The 18,730-nt window shown below is 41.0% G+C and overlaps 1 protein-coding gene across 1 annotated transcript in view; it reads left to right on the forward strand.

Annotated features, from left to right (window-relative positions):
- ubr3 (ubiquitin protein ligase E3 component n-recognin 3) overlaps positions 1-18,730 on the forward strand; it is a 331,038-nt gene that overhangs the window by 110,484 nt on the left and 201,824 nt on the right. The window contains exons 14-17 of the mRNA XM_048599210.1: positions 501-642; positions 8,832-8,928; positions 16,701-16,842; positions 17,482-17,586. Of these exons, the coding sequence (XP_048455167.1) occupies positions 501-642; positions 8,832-8,928; positions 16,701-16,842; positions 17,482-17,586 (486 nt within the window). The remainder of the gene's footprint in view (positions 1-500; positions 643-8,831; positions 8,929-16,700; positions 16,843-17,481; positions 17,587-18,730) is intronic.

An 18,730-nucleotide genomic window follows, 5' to 3' on the forward strand; every position in this document is an offset into this window, starting at 1 on the left:
GCCCAACCAAGCATGTACCTTGCCAGATTGTCGCAACTTTTATCGAGTAACTATTCTTGAAAAATTGCATATTTTTGTTTTAAATGATACATAATAATAGTGCAGATTTTCCTGAAGCTGGCAGTCTTGTAGCTTTTCCTGTAAAGGTATTTTTCCTTGCCCTTTAGCTGGTAAACAATTTGACTTGCAAGCTGCTAAAAGTCAGATTTGATACTGGCTCAATAAATGCAACATTAGCTTTTTAGTATTAATACCAACTTCTGCTAATGCCCTTTTGTTTGGGTGGGGGGGCAGTGGTGCAAAGGAATAAAAAGGGACAAAATTATTTTTAATTGAATAATTCATTAAAGCTGATGACACTGGACTTTTGAAAAGTGTGCTCATATGTGTTCAAAATCTGAGTTATTTCTAGATTGTTTGTTTGCTTTTTATTCTGCTAGAAATGTAATCTGCTTGAAACTTCTTCCCATGAGTCATTTTTTTCTTAACTAAATTTGTACATCCCTGAAAATCCCAATCCAAAGAGTGGGATTATTCCAGGTAGCTACTATTTTGAAACTATGCTTTCTGCTGTAGCTGATTTTAAAGCACCAGTCTTTGAACCAGGAGGTTCAATGCAGCAGGGAATGTACACACCTAAAGGTATGTGGTTGTTCTTAAAGTTGCTTTATCTGAAACTTGGTAGATATTTTAGGAAAATGATTAACTTAATATGACTTGCAAAATTTTAATGCCAGTATTGATTTTTTTTGCCAAGAATTTGATTGTTCTATGTGCTTTGTAGCCCATAAATTACATTTTTATGATCACCAACAGAGAGAATCATTATTAAACATAAATTATTTTGGAGATTTTCTATCAATTTTTAAAAAGTGTAATGTACTTACAAATATTCCTTACTCGAGTGACTTGTCCATTTTTTGCTTTTTGTTAGACTAGATGTAATTCATATATGCAATTTGTCAAACATTGTTTTGTTCTCATCTGTTACAGACAGTTTCTTGTATTTTAGCATTCTAACGTTACATGCTTATGTTTTCCACTCAGCATTGTGCCAGTTTTTTGTTGTGAATTGAATTTTATTTGGAGTTCATTAGCTTGTATTTTCACCTTTTTAGTATTTTGCCTAAGTTATTGCTAAATGGTCCCATTTGCTCAAGTATTTACAATTCCAAAACAATTCTGTAGAGACAATCATTCTATAATTTAAATATGGAATATGTAAATTTTTGTGTTTTCTTTATTCTGCGATAAACTTTGCTGCTTTATTGAGGGTGGTGGGGTAGGGAAGTATAAACATAAAGAGGGGAGGTGAAAAGCTAAGACAAATGTAGAGAAAGCGTAGCTATACAAGTTATCTTTCTTTCAGCAGTTTCACCGAAATGAGTAGGTGAGCAATGTAGACAAGGAGAATTTTGTTTGATCTTTCATTTGTGCTGTTCCATTTTGGATATTATTCAATGTAACAGTCTTCATCACAAATTTTAAGGGACCATAATTATTTACAATATATATTAATGACTTGGATAAAGAAAGTGAATGTACTGTTGTCAAGTTTGTGAATTATGGAAAAATATGTGGAAAGGCAAGTGGTAAGGATGACGCAACCTGTCTACATCCTGTGCAGACTATTTAAGTGAGTGGGCAAGATTTGGTAGAAGTAATATAATGTGGGAAAGTGTGAGGTAAAGCTCTTTGGCAGGAAGAATAGAGCAACTGAATATTATTTAAATGGGGAAAAGACTGCAGAATGTTACGGTGTCCTCGTGCATAAATCCCAAAAAGCCAGCACCCAAGTTTATCAGGGAATAGGAGAGGCAAATAGAATGTTGCCCTTTTTATTTCAAAGGAAATGGAATATTAAAATAAGTAAGTCTTGCTAAAACTATACAAGGCACTATTTAGCCCACACTGAAATGTTTTTAATAGTTTTGGTCCCCTTATCTGAGAAAAAAGATGTACTAACATTAGAGGCCATACGGAGAAGTTTCACTGGGTTGATCCCAGGTATCAAGGGATTTTCTTATGAGAAGAGGTTGAGTAGGTCCTTCCATTGGCGTTTATAAGAATGAGGTGTGACCTTAGTGAAACATGCAAGATTCTTACGGATTTTGATACAGTAAATGTGGAGGGCATTTTACCCTTCTAAGGGTGATCAACACAGCAAATTTTAAAAATGATTTTTCTCTGAAATTGGGTATAACCGACAAGGCTGGTATTTATTGTCAACCTTTTTCTCCAAACCATTGAGTAGGTTTCATGGACAGTATTTTTGCAACAACCTGGTATCTTTGTCATTTAACAGTGTTTTAGACTGAATTAAATTCTTAAATTGCTACAGTAGAATTACTCGAGGCCACAAATTCATAGTGGGCTTTTAGGGAAAGAAATGTGAGAAAGCAAACAGCTATGGAATTAAATGAAGGGGATTATAAACTTAGGATGAGAGGAGAATAATAAGACAGTTGTTAGAACATGGGGATAGCAAATCGAACTAAATGAGCTCACTATCACTAGATTCGCAGAACAGTGAAATTAATACATTCAGTGACCCTCAAAATTGCTCAATTGTTCCTAACCAGACTTTATAAATAACAGATCTTGGGCAAGATTATAATTTAAACAAAAATGAACTATTTTTTAAGCATGAGATTGTAGGAACTGCTGATGCTGGAGAATCTGAGATAACCAGGTGTAGAGCTGGATGAACGCAGCAGGAAAGCCGATGTTTCGGGTCTAGACCCTTCTTCAGAAATGGGGGAGGGGAAGGGGATTCTGAAATACACAGGGAGAAAGGGGGAGGTGGATAGAAGATGGATAAAGATGATAGGTGGAGAGGAGACAGACAGGTCAAGGATGCAGGGTTGGAGCCAGTAAAGGTGAGTGTAGGTGGGGAGTTAGGGAGGACAGACAGGTCAAGGAGGCAGGATGAGGCTAGTAGGTAGGAGATGGGTGTGGGGCTTGAGGTGGGAGGACAAGTTAGGGAGTGGGGTACGAGCTCGGCTGGTTTTGGGATTCAGTTAGGGGAGGGGAGATTTTGAAGCTTGTGAAGTCCACATTGATACCATTGGGCTGCAGGGTTCCCGAGTGAAATGAGATGCTGTTCCTGCAACCTTTTGGTGGCATCGTTGTGGCACTGCAGGAGGCCCAGGATGGACATGTCATTCAAGGAGTGGGAGGGGGAGTTGAAATGGTTCGCGACTGGGAGATGCAGTTGTTTGTTGCGAATGGATTGTAGGTGTTCCACAGAAGCGGCCCCCAAGCCTCCGTTTGGTTTCCCCGATGTAGAGGAGGCTACATGGGAACAGCGGATAGAGTATACCACATTAGCAGATATGCAGGTGAACATCTGTTTGATGTGGAAGGTCTTCTTAGGGCTTGGGATGGGGGTGAGGGGGGAGATGTAGGGGCAGGTGTAGCACCTCCTGCGGTTGCAGGGAAAAGTGCTGGGGGTGGTGGGGAGTTTGGAGCAGACAAGGGAGTCACGGAGAGAGTGGTCCCTCCAGAAAACAGATAAGGGTGGGGAGGGAAAAATGTCTTTGGTAGTGGGGTCGGATTGCAGGTGGTGGAAGTGTCGGAGGATGATGCGTTGGATCCCGAGGTTGGTGGGGTGGTATGTGAGGATGAGGGGGATTCTGTTTTGGTTGTTATTACAGCGAGGGGGTGTGAGGGATGAGTTGCGGGAATTGTGAGAGACACGGTCGAGGGTGTTTTCGACCACTGTGGAGGGGTCCTTGAAAAATGAAGACATCTGGGATGTCTGGGAGTGGAATGCCTCCTCTCGGGAGCAGAGGCGAAGGAATTGGGAATAGGGGATGGCCTTTTTGCAGGAAGGTGGGTGAGGAGGAGGTGTACTGTAGGTAGCTGTGGGAGTCAGTAGGCTTGAAATAGATATTGGTTTCCAGGTGGTTGCCAGAGATGGAAATAGAGAGGTCCAGGAAGGAGAGAGAGGTATCGGGGATGGTCCAGGTGAACTTAAGGTTGGGGTGGAAGGTGGTTAATGAAGTGGATGAACTGCTCGAGCTCCTCGTGGGAGCACGAGGCGACGCCGATACAGTCATCGATGTAACAGGAAGAGGTGGGGGATAGGGCCAGTATAGCTGTGGAAGAGGGATTGTTCCACGTATCCTACAAAGAGGCAGGCATAGCTTGGGCCCATGCGGATACCCATGGCCACCCCCTTTGTAGGAAGTGGGAGGAATTGAAGGAGAAGTTGTTAAGGGTGAGGATAAGTTCAGCTAAGCGGATGAGGGTGTCGGTGGAGGGGGACTGGTTGGACCTGTGGGACAGGAAGAAGCGGAGGGGCTTTAGGCCATCTGCATGGGGAATGCAAGTGTATAGGGAGTGGACGTCCATGGTAAAGATGAGGTGTTGGGGCCCAGGGAATCGGAAGGTTTGGAGGAGGTGGAGGGCATGGATGGTGTCATGGACATAGATGGGGAGTTCCTGGACCAAGGGGGAGAAAATGGAGTCGAAATAAGTGGAGATGAGTGGCAGGAGCAGGTGGAGACAATGGGTCGACCAGGGCAGTCAGGCTTGTGGATTTTGGGAAGGAGATAGAAACTGGCAGTGCGGGGTTGGGAAACGATGAGGTTGGAGGCTGTGGGTGGGAGGTCACCTGAGGTGTTGAGGTTGTGGATGGTTTGGGAGATGATGTTTTTGGTGGTTGGGGGTGGGGTCATGATCAAGGGGGCGGTAGGAGGTGGTGTAGGAGAGTTGGCGCCTGGCCTCGGCGATGTAGAGGTCAGTGTGCCATACTACAACTGCGCCTCCCTTGTCCGTGGGTTCTACAGTAAGGTTGGGTTTGGAGTGGAGGGCTGCACGTTCTGTAGGGGAGAGGGTGGAGTGGGTGAGGGGTGGAGAGGTTGAGGCGATTGATGTTGCGACGACAGTTGGAGATGAAGAGGTCGAGGGAGGGTAGGAGGCCTTGGGGTGGCGTCCAAGAGGAGGGGGTGTGTTGGAGGCAGGAGAAGGGGTCAGTAGAGGGAGGGTCAGGCTCACAATTAAAGAAGCAAGCGCAGAGGCGGAGGCTGCGGAAAAACTGTTCAACGTCCAAGCATGAGTTGTATTCGTTGATGTTTGAATGGAGGGGGACAAAGGTGAGCCCTTTACTGAGGACTGACTGTTCACAAGCATGTAAGGTTAGCAGAACACACAACCTGTAAGGCAATCTAATTTAATATCTATAAAAACCAAAAGAACTGCGGATGCTGTAAATCAGGAACAAAAACAAATTTGCTGGAAAAGCTCAGCAGGCCTGGCAGCATCTGTGCAGGAAAGAACAGAATTAACGTTTTGGGTCCGGTGACCCTTCCTCACAACTGATGGTGGCTGGGAAAGCGTCAGTTTATATGCAGGAAATAGGGAGGTGGGTGGGGTAGGAAGTAAACGATAGGATAGAGCCCAAAGAGAGAGACCGTTGGACAGACGAAGGAGTTGCTAACGATCAGGCTGGGAGAGTGAATAGTTGTTGATGGGGACTGTTAGTGACTAACAGGGGGTGTGTAATGGCATGCTATGTGGTAACAAGGCCTGGTGTGTGGGGTAGGGGGCTGGGACATGGGAGAGTTTAATTAATATCTATGATCTGAGCCCAACCTTTGATTGTAAACCTCCTAATCACAGACTGACCCACAGACACCGTTAACAGACGGAATGAAAGATAACTCCTTCAATAATGCGTACTGAGCCTTTATGAAGTTCTTGGATTATGGGTTGGATATCCGGCCCATAAGTCTTTATATCTCTTGCTTGAATTTGGAAATCACCAATCAATGCAAACAGCTTCGGCAGACTTCAGAAGATTTTTACTTATTTATTACAGACTGAGATTCTTTTCTCATAACTTTCAACAACTCAATAATTGGTGAATAACTACAGAGAGCAACAATCAGAAAACAACTCTGTCTGGAAGCTTCCAAAACAAAACTGCCTTCTGCCCAAAACCAGTTAGTCAGTTTGCTGTTTGTTTTTCTTTTTTTTTTCCAACATTCTTTTGTAGTTGCCTGGCCAGCACCAGTCCTCCCACAACTGACTAATTCGATATCCAATCAGAACAGAAAATGCTGGTGAATCTCTGCAGGTCAGGTGGCATCTGTCGGAAGAAAGCAGAGTTAACGTTTTGAGCCCAGTGACTCTTCTTCAGAACTGACAGTCGCTAGGAAAGACTGGCATTTATGCTGAAGACGAGGTTGGCGCTGGAGGGAAGGGAAAGGTGAGGGAATAGGTGGAAGTAAAGCTGAGAGAGAGGGAGATATGAAAGAGATAGGTAAACGAGGGGATTATGAATGGTGGGCCAGGACAGAAGAGAAACTGAATAAGTGAGAATGATAGCTGAGAATAGCTAAGCATGGGTAGTCTGTGCTGAAAGCAAACCATGTGATCTTACAAATAGGCCAGATAGTGGGTGAAAATCAGTTGTCTGTGCTAAAAACAACTATCGTAACGGAGAAAAACAAATGAATCTGAAACAAAAACAAAAATTGCTGGAAAAGCTTAGCAGGTCTGGTTAGCATGGACACGTTGGACTGAAGGGTCTGTTTTCATGCTGTGTAACACTCTGGCTGTGTGACTGCCTGGGTGAGGTGCTGATGTGAGACTGGGGTGAACAAGGTCAGAAGTTGGACGACACCAGGTTATAGTCCAACAGGTTTATTTGTAATCACAAGCTTTCAGAGTATCACCACTTCGGCAGGTGAAGTGAGAGAAGTACACAGAACACAGAATTTGTGGGCAGAGAGAGATCGAGGTCAGAGATCGAAAGACCACACAAATGGTGTGACTGGAGTGCTGAAAAATAAGTCCTTGCAGGTGATTCAAAGTGTTAGATGGTGTGAGTAAACTGTCAACAGCTGAATAATAAGCAGAGGGATGACCTAAAGTCCGATTAAATGGGGCAGAGAGATAATTACAAAAATTTAAAAATAAGTTGGAGCTACAGTCAAACCAAATGACTAGAATAACTTGATATAATATTTTTTTTATTTTTTATAATTATCTCTCTGCCCCATTTAATCTATTCTGCACTCCACTCACACTACTTGTATGGTCTTTTGATCTCTTTGCCCATGATCTCTCTCTGCCCATGAATTCTGTGTGCTTCTCTCTCACTTCACCTGATGAAGGGGCTATGCTCCAAAAGCTTGTCATCGACTCAGATTTCAAATAAATCTATTGACCTGGTGTCATCTGACTTGTGACTGGGTAAAGAGAGTTAGTTCTATCGAATTATTTTCATCACTAATACACAAGATGGCAGTATGAGCTTGCAGTTCATAAAATTACAATGGAGACAGGTTTGAAAGTTCAGTGGTTTTTTTCTTACTGTTTCTTCTGCTATTGTTTTAGAGATGTTTTTAATTACTGTCTCTGATAGGGAGACAGAAAAATGGGGCCAATACTCAGTAGATAATGTCTTTGGAATGAAAAATAAACTTATGAAGATGACCTGAAATGTTATCTTGGCTGATATCTTCACAGATGCTGTTTGATATGTACTTTATTTGCATCACTTGCTGCGTTTATTTCAGATTTGCAGGAACTACAATATCTTGATTTTCATGTTAGAGAATTAAAAATCCTCTAATTCTCTAAGCAGTGTTGACATGAAGTGGATAACTAAGAAGCATTCGGTATTGAGACTTGCATGTGATGTATGGCAGTTTGAGTAGAAAGGATTGTGGAGTTGCATTCTTATTTTCAGAAAGGGGAGAGTTAATGATTTACTAAGTGGGGGAAAGCAATTGTATGGTATTGGAATTGGCTCTGTATTTACAAATGCACTTGTCATCTTCATAAATAGATAAATAGTTTGCAAGCGTTCTATCTTGACAAAGCAAACCTGCATTGCCAAAGCAAATTCCAGGATATATTTTTTTTCTGTTTGGAAAGTGATATTCATTGCTTTGAGTATGTTTCGCTTAACATTCATTCAAAACACTTTTTGATCCTTCAGTTGTGCGAAAGGTTTTGTTTCATATTTTTGTTAAATGTGATTCTGCCTTTACTTCAAATAACTATTCACACTTTTTTAGGATAAAATGCTTTGAGAAATAACTTGTCTTTAGTAGACTTTGCTCTATATACTAAGTGACATTGCGTAAGTTTGTAAGTTGTTTTAAAAATAGATTTTTGCTGATGTCATTATTTTACAGAACAAAATCATTATGCATTGCATAGAAAATACAAGTGAATAGTATCCCAGTGCTTTTTGTTTTTCATTGGCTCTTCTGTGTTTAGCAAAATTTGCAGTAGTACAGATCTGCTTAATGGGAAGGTCAATTTAAAGGAATCACTTGTTCATGCAATTTCTAAACTTTATTTCTTCCTTGGTTATATTTATTTGCTGTTTATTTGATAGAATATTATTTAAGGGGAGCAGTCCGTTCAACAGAGGTGAAATGTATGTGCATTTTGATTATTATTCTTTGGTTTGTTCTATATTTATTGAAGAAATATATTGCAGAAATAACATTTTTTTTCTGTAGAATACTGCAGTGAAGCTTCTTCATGTTGCCTTGCCCTGCATTGCCACAGGGTATAATAGAGAAGTTGAGAGATGTAGGTAACCATCACTTACCCAACTGGTACCCCAGTACTATTAAATTTTTCTGTTCTCTCAAGGGCAATGCAAGCTATGGTGGTGAGGCGTCTATCTTCGTTACTGTTGCCCCAGTTTGTACCTTTGTTGGAATGCTGTGTGTTAGGCACAGTGCATTTATTATTTTAAAAGAACTAGATTTGATGTTTTATGTATTTAAAACATGATTACAAAACAGAATATAATGCTATCAAGTTAACAACTCAATGCTCGATTTTCATCCTTTTGTTAGCTGATGTCTGGAATCAAGAATTTGACCCTATTATGGTGATTTTAAGAACTGTATATCGCAGAGATGTGCAGTCTGCAATGGATAGATACATGGGATTGTAAGTATCTTTTTAAATCTGCATGCAAAATGTTGTTGAACTTCAGTAAATTGAATCACCAAATTTCACTGTAACATGCACTCTTTGCATTGTTCTGCTCCTGGTGGCGAAGGTTACTACTTGTAATTAAACTATTATTTGCACTTTTGTATCAAAGCTGTATTTAGAATCATAGGAGCATAGAATTTTACAGTACAGAAGTAGGCCATTTCACCCATATATGTACCATCTCCCATAAAAGTTACCCAGCTACTATCATTCTCCAGTCCTATCTCCACAGCCCTCTAAATACATCACTTTCAAATGCACATTGAGCACTCGTTTGAAGCCCAGTATGGAAACTGCCTCCACCACTCCTGAGGAGTGTATTCCAATCCTAACAATTCCGAGCAAAGAAGTTTCTCTTCATTTCATTCCTAGCTCTCTTGTAGACCATCTTGAAACCGTGACCCGTAGTTGCTGACATGCTAATTAGTGGAAATGGAAAACCCTACTTTACCCTGTCAAAATTGTTCATAAATCTCAAAGTCACCTGTTAATCTTTTCTGCTCCAAAGACAATAAGCCCAATCTCGCTAATCTTTCCTTGTATCAAAAATTCCTCCATTCCTTGTATCATTCTAGCAAATCTCCTTTTAAACTGTTTCCAGGACTTCAACATTCTTCCTTAAATAAAGTGTCCAGAACTGAACATACTTTATGAAATGTATTCTGTGAATACTGAGTAAATGCTACAGTATGACACCTGTAGTATATATTGACTGATTAAAGAGCTGATTGTACTTGTGCCATTATGAAGTAATGTTGTCGCTAATTCGTTTTCTCAAATGTCTCTCATCATAAGCATTACTAGTGTTGGATCTATAAGCTGTTCATTTCATCCATGTAACTCAGTTGGCTTTTCAGATATGATTCAAATTTAGAAGAATAAATTCTGTAGTTATAGAAAAATCTTGTTAACGTGTTTGCAATGGTCATGCAGATGTAAGGATCAGATTTTTTTGCAACAAAGCTGCATTAAGTTCTGTGCTTTTGTAACTACTTGTATTGAGAAATACTGACAGATTGTGTGCTCATATTCCAGGGAAGATAGGGGAGCCCGAATTCCCATTTATCCCTGTTATCCGCCATAGATTCTTTAATAGTCTTTGGATCAGCTGTTTTTTTTTTCCTTTTACTCTTGTCTTTTTTTAACCTTTTATTTCCAAAAATAGTTTTACAGATTGCTCACAATTTAATCCCAGACTGATGTTTTGAGCAGAGTGCAGTTCTTCCACCGTGCCACAGTGAAATTGTATTGGATAACTGTGCATCAGTGACTCTGTTTAAGCAGCTGCTAGATAAGCATTTTTCTGTACAGTTAAGTTGCAGAGTGATTTTTAAATCAGCATTTTAACACTGAGTATGGCCAGAATTTCTCAGTTGTTCAATATGCTTCTCATTGGCACTTTAAATACCTTAGCATTTTGTAAAGCTGTTACAAAAACAGGAAATGCTGGAAACACACAGTAGGTCAGTCAGTTGACATCTAATAAAAGCTGAGAGAAGTTATGCCATTTTGAGTTTGTATATTTTGAGAACAAAATTTATCTCTGGCAAGTTTAAGGGAATATAGGTTGTCACTGACCAGGCTAGTTGTCAAGCTTCTTGAGTGTTACCAGCCCAGCGTCTAATCAGGCAGGTGGAGAGTATTCTATCACACTCCTGGCCTGTGTCTTGTGAATGGTGGACAAGCTTTGGAAAGATGGAAAGTGTACTACCCACTGCAGGATTCCTCACCTCCGAACTGTTCTTGTTTCTGGATGGTGATAGTGAGAGATTCACTGATGGTAATGTCAGTGGAGATGGTTAGATTATCTCTTATTGGTGATGGTCATTGCCTGACAGTTGTGATGTGAATGTAACTTGCCGCTTATCAGCTCAAGTGTAGATTTTGTTGCATATGGAGACAGGCTGCTTCAGTGTCTGAGGAGTTGCAAATGTGCTAAATATGGTGTAATCATCAACGAACATGCCCATTTCTGATCTTATGATGATGAGGAGGTAATTGATGAAGCAGCTGAAGATGGTTGAGCCGAATGCAGTAGCCCGAGAAACTGAAGGGCTCTTGTGGTGCACTGGTAGTGTTACCATCTCAGAGCCAGGAGACATGGGTTCAAGCCCCACCCACCACCACCACCATCAACCCCCCCCACCTACCTTGCTCCAAAGGTATGTAATGACATCTCTGAACAACTTATTAGGGAAAAAATTATAGCCTGCGAAACAACTGGTTCTTGTGGTGCAGTGGTCGTTTCTTAACTACTGGACCAGCAGACCAACTGTTTCAAGTCTTAACTGCTCCAAAAGTGTGTAATAACACTTCTGAACAGATTGATTTGAAAATGTATACCCTGAGGAACTCTGGCAGAGATATCCAGGAACTCGGATGACAGACTTCCAACAACCAAAACAATCTTCCTTTGTGCCTGGTGTAACTTCAATCAGAGGAGAGTGGGGTTTTTTCCCTGATTTCCATTGATTCTAATTTTAGTGCTTATTGTAGCAATACTCACTGGCAGTCTCTCACCTCAACCCTGGAGTTCAGTTATTTGGACTAAGTTGTAATGAGGTCAGGAACTGAGCAGCTGTAGTCGAAACCAAGTTGAACATCAGTGAGTAGATTATTTCTTTGCAAGTGCCCACTTGGTAGCACTGTTGTCAACGTCTTCTGTCACTTTGCTGATAATTGAGAATAGATTGATAAGATGATATTTTGCCCAGGTTAGGTTTTTCCTGCTTTTTGTCGGCAGGACAAATTTGGGCAATTAGCTACATTGTTGTGGGGATGTCAGTGTTAGAGCTATATTGTACAGCTTGGCAAGGGGCTCAGCATGTTCTGGACCTCATATCTTCAGTATAGTTGTTAGACTGCTGTCAGGATCCATAGCCTTTGCAGAATCTCTTGTCTTTAGCCATAATCGTGGAGTGAATCAAATTGGTTGAAGACTGGCACCTGTGATGCTGGAGATCTGAGGAAGAGACCCAGATGGATTGTCCACTTGGCTGTTCTGGCTGAAGAACCAGTTCTGGATGATGATCCATCAGCCTTGCCTTTCTCACTTTTGTGTGGGTCTCCTCCATCTTTGGGTATGGGGATGTGTGATATGGAGGGAAATTTGCGGGAAGTGAGGTTTGCAAGCATCCCATGCTGCCATTGTCTTTCTAGATAGTAGAGGTTATGGGTTTGGAAAGTGCACTTGAGGGAAAACCCCTGCCTCCTGTTGTAGTTGTTTAATTGACCACCACCATTCATAACTCCACATGGCAGAATTGTAGAGTTTAGATCTGATTGGGCAAGGAGAGTGTGCAGCAGGATCTGGGCGTCCTTGTGCACCAGCCACTGAAGGTAAGCATGCAGGTGCAGCAGGTGGTAAAGAGGCAAATGGTATGTTGGCCTTCATTGCGAGAGGTTTTGAATACAGGAGCAGGGATGTGTTGTTGCAGTTGTACTGGGCCTTGAGACCACACCTGGAACATTTGTGTGCAGTCTTGGTGTCCTTCTCTGAGGAAGGATGCTCTTGCTTTCGAGTGAGTGCAGTGAAGGTTTCCCAGGCTGATTCCGGGGATGGTGGGTCACATGTATGAGGAGAGATTGATTAGGTTAGCGTTGTTTTTGCTGGAGTTCAGACAAATGAGGGGGGATCTCATAGAGACTTATAAAATTCTAATGGGACTAGACAGGGTAGATGCAGGGAGGATGTTCCCGATGTGGGTATTTCCAGAGCCAGGGGTCACCGTATGAGAATCCGAGGTAGACTACTGAGGACTGAGATGAGGAGCCATTTCTTCACTTGAAGAGTGATGAGCCTGTGGAATTCATTACCACAGGAAGTAGTTGAAGCCAAAACATTGAATTCATTCAAGAGGCAACTAGATAAAGCACTTGGAGCGAATGGGATCAAAGGTTATGGGGAGAAAGCTGGATTAAGCTATTGAGTTGGACAATCAGCCATGATCATGATGAATTGTGGAGCAGACTCGAAGGGCCGAATGGCCTCCTGCTCCTATCTTCTATGTTTCTATGTTTCTATTACTTGGTTGTGGATCACTAGCACATGTCTATTGCATGCTGTTTCCACTGTTTGACGTGCAAGTCATGCATGTCATAGCTTCACCAGGTTGACGTGTTACTTTTGAGGTATGTCTGAGGTATTCCTGCATTCTTGATTAAACTAGTGTGAATGCCCTGGCCTTGTGTTAATGGTAGAGTCAGCGATATGACAGGCCATGAGGCACAGATTATGGTTGAGTACAGTTGTGCTGTTTCTAATTGTCCACAGTGCCTCAACTGTCCAAGTTGGAATTGCTAGATTAGTTTGAAGTCTGTCCCATTTAGTACGGTGATGGGTGTCACCTATAAGTACCCTTGATGTGTAGGTGGAACATCACACTTAACCATGAGGCCATCGCTCTCTTAATTAATGGACAGACACATATGCATCAGGTAGATTAATGAGAATTATTTCAAATATATTTCACCTCTTCATTGGTTCCCTCCCCACCTGCTGCAGACCCAGTCCAGTATGTCTATCCAGGAGGACTTGGCCAGCTCACGTGTTTGTGGTGTTAATGAGTAACTCTTGGTATTAGAAATTGAAGTTCCTCTACAGAGGTCAGTTTTTTTTCCCCCATCGTCCTCCGTGCTTCCTCCAAGTGCTGTTCAACATGGGGTGGTGCTGATTCATGAGCCGAAGGGACGCTGGTAATCATCAGAAGGATTCTTTCCTTTGACCTGAAACCTTCAGATTTCATGGTATCAGAAATCAATGTTAAGGTTTCTAGGTCAACTCTTTTCTGACTGTATACCATTGTGTCACCAATGCTGATGGATCTGAACAGCTGGTGGGATAGGACACCTCCAGAGATGACGATGATGGTTTCTGGGATGTGGTGTGTAAAGTCCGTGAGCATGCCTATGTCAGTCTGTTGGCTTGACTTGTCTGTGGGGTAGTTCTCTCAATTTTTGGCACTATCCCCCAGATGTTAATTTGGTGGACTTTTGTGGGGCAGCTGGGCTCCTTCTCTGTTTCCAGTGTCCAGTTCGATGCTGTGTCATTTTTCTGGTTTCATTATTTTGTTTAAATTAGGTAGCAGTTTGATACAACTGAGTGGCTTGCTCGACCATTTCAGAGAGCAATTAACTATCAGCTATATTACTGTGGAGTTGCATGTAGGCTATTCCAAGGAGAAAATCTCTTTGGAAAGTATGAAAACGTATGATCCCAGTGCTGATAGCTATTTTCAGGATGCTAGGGAATTTTCTTTGGCACTGCTGAAGAGGGAAGCAGGTAGGGTAGTAAAGAAGGTATATGGCATGCTCCCGTTTATTGGTTGGGGAATTGAGTATAAGAGTCAGGACATCATGTTGCAGCTTTATAAGACTTTGGTTAGGCCACATTTAGAGTATCGTGTTCAATTCTGCTTGTCACATTACAGGAAGGATGTGGAGGCTTTGTAGAGGATGCAGAAGAGGTTTACCAGGATGCTGCCTGGATTAGAGGGTCTGAGCCATAAGGAGAGTCTAGAAAAACTAGTTGTTTTCTCTTTTCTCCCCAGGCTGAGGGGAGACTTGATAGAAGTCTATAAAATTGAGATGCATGGATAGGGTTGATGGTCAGAATCCTTTTCTTCCCAGAGTTGAAATGTCATCTCCAGGGGCATGCATTTAAGGTTAGATGGTGAAGTTCGAAGGAGACATGAGGGGCAGGTTTTTTACACAACTTGATAGGAGTCTGGAACACACTGCCAGGGGTGGTGATGGAGGTAGATACATTAGAGGCATTTAAGTGACTTGTAGATACGCATGTGAATATGCCAGGAATGGGGGGATATGAACCAATTGTAGGCAGAAGGGATTAGTTTCATTTGGCGTCATGTTTGGCACAGCATTATGGGCCAAAGCGCCTGTTCCTGTGCTGTACAGTTCTATGTTCTATGTTTAGATCTGGAAACGTGGAGATATATTTATGCAACCTGGAGGCCATGATGAATTTAATGGTACAATCTGATCATTTTTTAGAATCCACTTCCTAGTGACAGCTAGATTGAGAGATCAACTGGCTGACTGCTGTTAGGTTTTTGGGCCTCCTTGGAATAGTGATGAGGGAAATATGTGGGTTGATTGGAGAACCTGGGTGAGAGGTAGCGTCGGGCCAAGTTATGGGTCAGTGGGTTTCCTGAGGCCTGGGTGTTAGGGCATACCGTGGCATTCTGTTCCAGTGGGATGGCTGCCATGAGGTTAATTGCTTGGGATAGGGAGTTGGGGAAGAGCATTCTTGTGCCTCCTGACCAAAAAGGGGCGCTAAAATGACATTTAGCTGTTGATTCCAGCTGTTCGTTCTTTCCCTTGGCCCGAGTATCCTACCTGACCAGTCTGAAACCTAAAACAGAGGCAAATCTGAGGTATGCCACATTATTGAGGGACTGAAACTCTTCCTTGAGCAAGTGGCAGTGTTCAGTCACTGCATTCGTAACGAAATAGAGTCATGAAATCCACGGATTATCTGTAAAATTAACGTGGGAAACAAGGCCCCTTCACAATTATAGTGTACAGTCACCTTCATGCTGCGTTCCTTAAACTTTTTCTAAAATCCTGTATAATTCCTCACTGCTTCCTTGCTTTCTCCTTCCTTCACGTTGCAGCTGAAAGGCAATCTACCCATTTTTCAACTGCCTTAGGAAGAAAAAATCTCAACTCGAGCACAGCCCATCACCTTGCTAAACTAATCCAATTAGCGATAGATGTACAGTTAACGATGAGGCTCAAAAATGTTGAAATTAGATGTCCTTCTGTATGGGCAGCATGATGAAACCATAATAGGCCACAGAGTCTGCTTTCTAAATGAATTTTTTAGCTCAGATAATGTGTGCCTTCAAATGTCTTTTGGTAGTGACTCATGTTCCTCTTCAGGGACAAAGTGTATTTCTTCAGGAGATTTCAGCTAAATCATGAAGGTTTCGTCATCTGTCTCTTGGTACAGAAAGAAAACTTCAACTTTGGCTAGCTTTGGTTGCTTCAAAGAACAGTTTCTCCATGGAGAACTGAATTCTGGATTTCACCATCACGTATTGAATATATTGTACATTTGTGAGTAGGTGAAGAAATCATGAATTTAGAACATATTCCATTGAGGATTATTTTTCCTCCTAAGATTTGCTTCTTGTTAGATGACAATTTGGACTGAATGTTTAGTTCTGCACATATGTTCATTTAAAAAGCAAATGTAAGACTTGCACTGAGAGTTTCTAGTGCTTCTTTGCCAGTTTGAGTTTATTTTTTATTAAAGTCCACTAGCTAATTGTAAAAGTAAACTTGATTTTGATAAAGAGCCATGAAAGATTCAGATGGTCTCTGAAGAATAATAGAAGCTTTTTTATCCGGCAAGTGTCACTGTTTCATTTCTGATACTGAATCAAGCTATTGAGATTTTTGATATACAGTCTACCACTTTGACTTAATATTACATTAGTTTTCACACTGGAAATTGTAGTTGTAGTTGTAAATTGAACAGTTACTCTCCTAAGGCAAGGTAAAAACACAGTTCTGTATTTTCTGTCCTACATGTTGAAAATGGCCATATGTTAGTACATTAATTGAGTATTTCTGTATCTTATTGGTGACAAAATGTGTATTTTTTTTTTTTACTTTCATTGCTTAGGTATAATTTCTAATGGTTTCTACGTTCTCCATTTTCTAATGTTGTATGGTTGCATTTCAATTCGTTTTGACAGCCTAAAACAGACTGGAAAATTCTCTGGTACCCCATGGCCACCTTATCGGGAGAGAGCTCCTTTAAGTCCCAGCTACAAAGGCCTACTGCGCATTTTGCACTGTAAAACTTTGCACATTGTGCTGTTTACTCTTCTTTACAAGGTAAAGCATAGGGTTACAAATATCTTGATGTTGCATTCTGATTAGTTTGTACCATTGACTTTCCTAAAGACAGTGATTATGGAATATTAATTGCATATAAATTGCATCTTTGCTAACTCTATAATTCTTGACCATTCCAATCCATTTCCAGTCCTAAAGAATATTCCTTTCTGATCAACATTACCAAGTGATAATTATAATGACAAGTTAAATGCATTTCTTTGCAGTTCAGACATTGCAGACAAAAATAGAACAGGTTCACAATACTTATGAAAAATAATTGTCCTAATTTCTACAGATATCTGCTTTGGTGAATGCAAGTACATTTTTTAGTGGTGATGGTATTATCTGTTTTGGCTATAATTGCAGTCATATTTAAATGTAATCTCCACTTTTTTAAAATCTCATTTGATTTACATGTTTTCTTTTGAATGTCTTAAATTTGTATCTCATTGAGAAAATTCACGCCTGGTAAATATGAAATGACCAAAATGATTAGCGTTGAATACTTTTTTTTTGAAACGGAGAAACCTTCACCAAACTTGTTGATATGTTTGTGCTTCTGGATCTTAGTGTTAAATTGCCCAAAGATGGAAAACAAGTAAATTCTAGTTTTAGGATTGTGATTTATTTTTGTAGATATCGATGGATCACCAGAATATGTCTGAACATGTTCTATGTATGGTGTTATACTTGATTGAACTCGGTCTAGACAACTTAACAGAAGAAACAGCTGAGGAGGAGGTGGGTGAAATGCCTGGACAAAAGTTAGCTTTGAATAGCTTTAGATAAGCGTTCATATTAGAATACAAACCCTGAATAAGCAAAATATAATTTATCTATTACATGTACTGTTGGACATCTTTACCTTTTTTGAGTAGGTATGTATGACAACTAGAGGCGCTTTCTCAGTCTTGGGTGAATTATATAGACGTGTAAAAAATGTCTGCTAAGAAGGCACTAATAGGTCTATCTAGCCTGTCCCTTACATTCCTGATGCATTATCATACGACAATTGTATGTAAGTGGAATTCTAAAACTGATGTAACTCACTCAAATAGTGCTCAATTTATTAAATTTACCTTGTAAAACATCCTGACTATTAAGAGTACTAATTTTTTTTTTTTTTTTTTTTTTTGCTTTATGACTCCCCTGATTGGTTTTCAGATTTAGATTCCTCATCCTGAAATCTACTTATTGATCTGAATTCTCTGGCTGAGTTGATGGATGACCTAAGCTGTGACCAATGACTTTCTGAAACATGCAGTTTTAAGATAGACAAACCATTGGGTAATGACCCCTACCTCCCTATTTTCTTGCTTTCATGCTGTTTTGTTTTGACAAAATGGCTTTCTCGCAATAATTCTACGCAGCAATGATCAGTAATTCTGGAGGATTATCAATGTGAAACTATCCACCATAATGCGTGTTGTACCAATTACAGCTAGAATCATAGAATTCCTGCAGTGCGAAAGCAGGCCATTCACCCCATCGAGTCTACACTGACTGTCTGAAGCATATCCCACTCAGACCTGCCCCACCCTATCCCTGTAACCCTGCATTTTCCATGGCCAATCCATCTACCTTGCACACCTTTGGACTGTGGGAGGAAACTGGAGCACCTGGCCGAAACCATGCAGACACAGGGAGAACGTGCAAACTCTACACAGACAGCCACGAGGGTGGAATTGAACCCAGGTCCCTGGTGTCCTAATCCAGCAATGCTAACCACTGAGCCACTGTGCCACTCAAGCAATTGTGAATAAAAGCATTGGCTCAGTAATAATTGTGAGTAGCTATTGACTGAACTTGAGATTCAGAATGACCAATTTGTTCCCATAATGAAGTTACAAATGCCTAAAGTGGTAGTTCCATTGTGTTCCATGAT

Source organism: Rhincodon typus, chromosome 7 (genome assembly GCF_021869965.1).
Source record: "Rhincodon typus isolate 14 chromosome 7, sRhiTyp1.1, whole genome shotgun sequence".
Lineage (NCBI taxonomy): Eukaryota > Metazoa > Chordata > Chondrichthyes > Orectolobiformes > Rhincodontidae > Rhincodon > Rhincodon typus.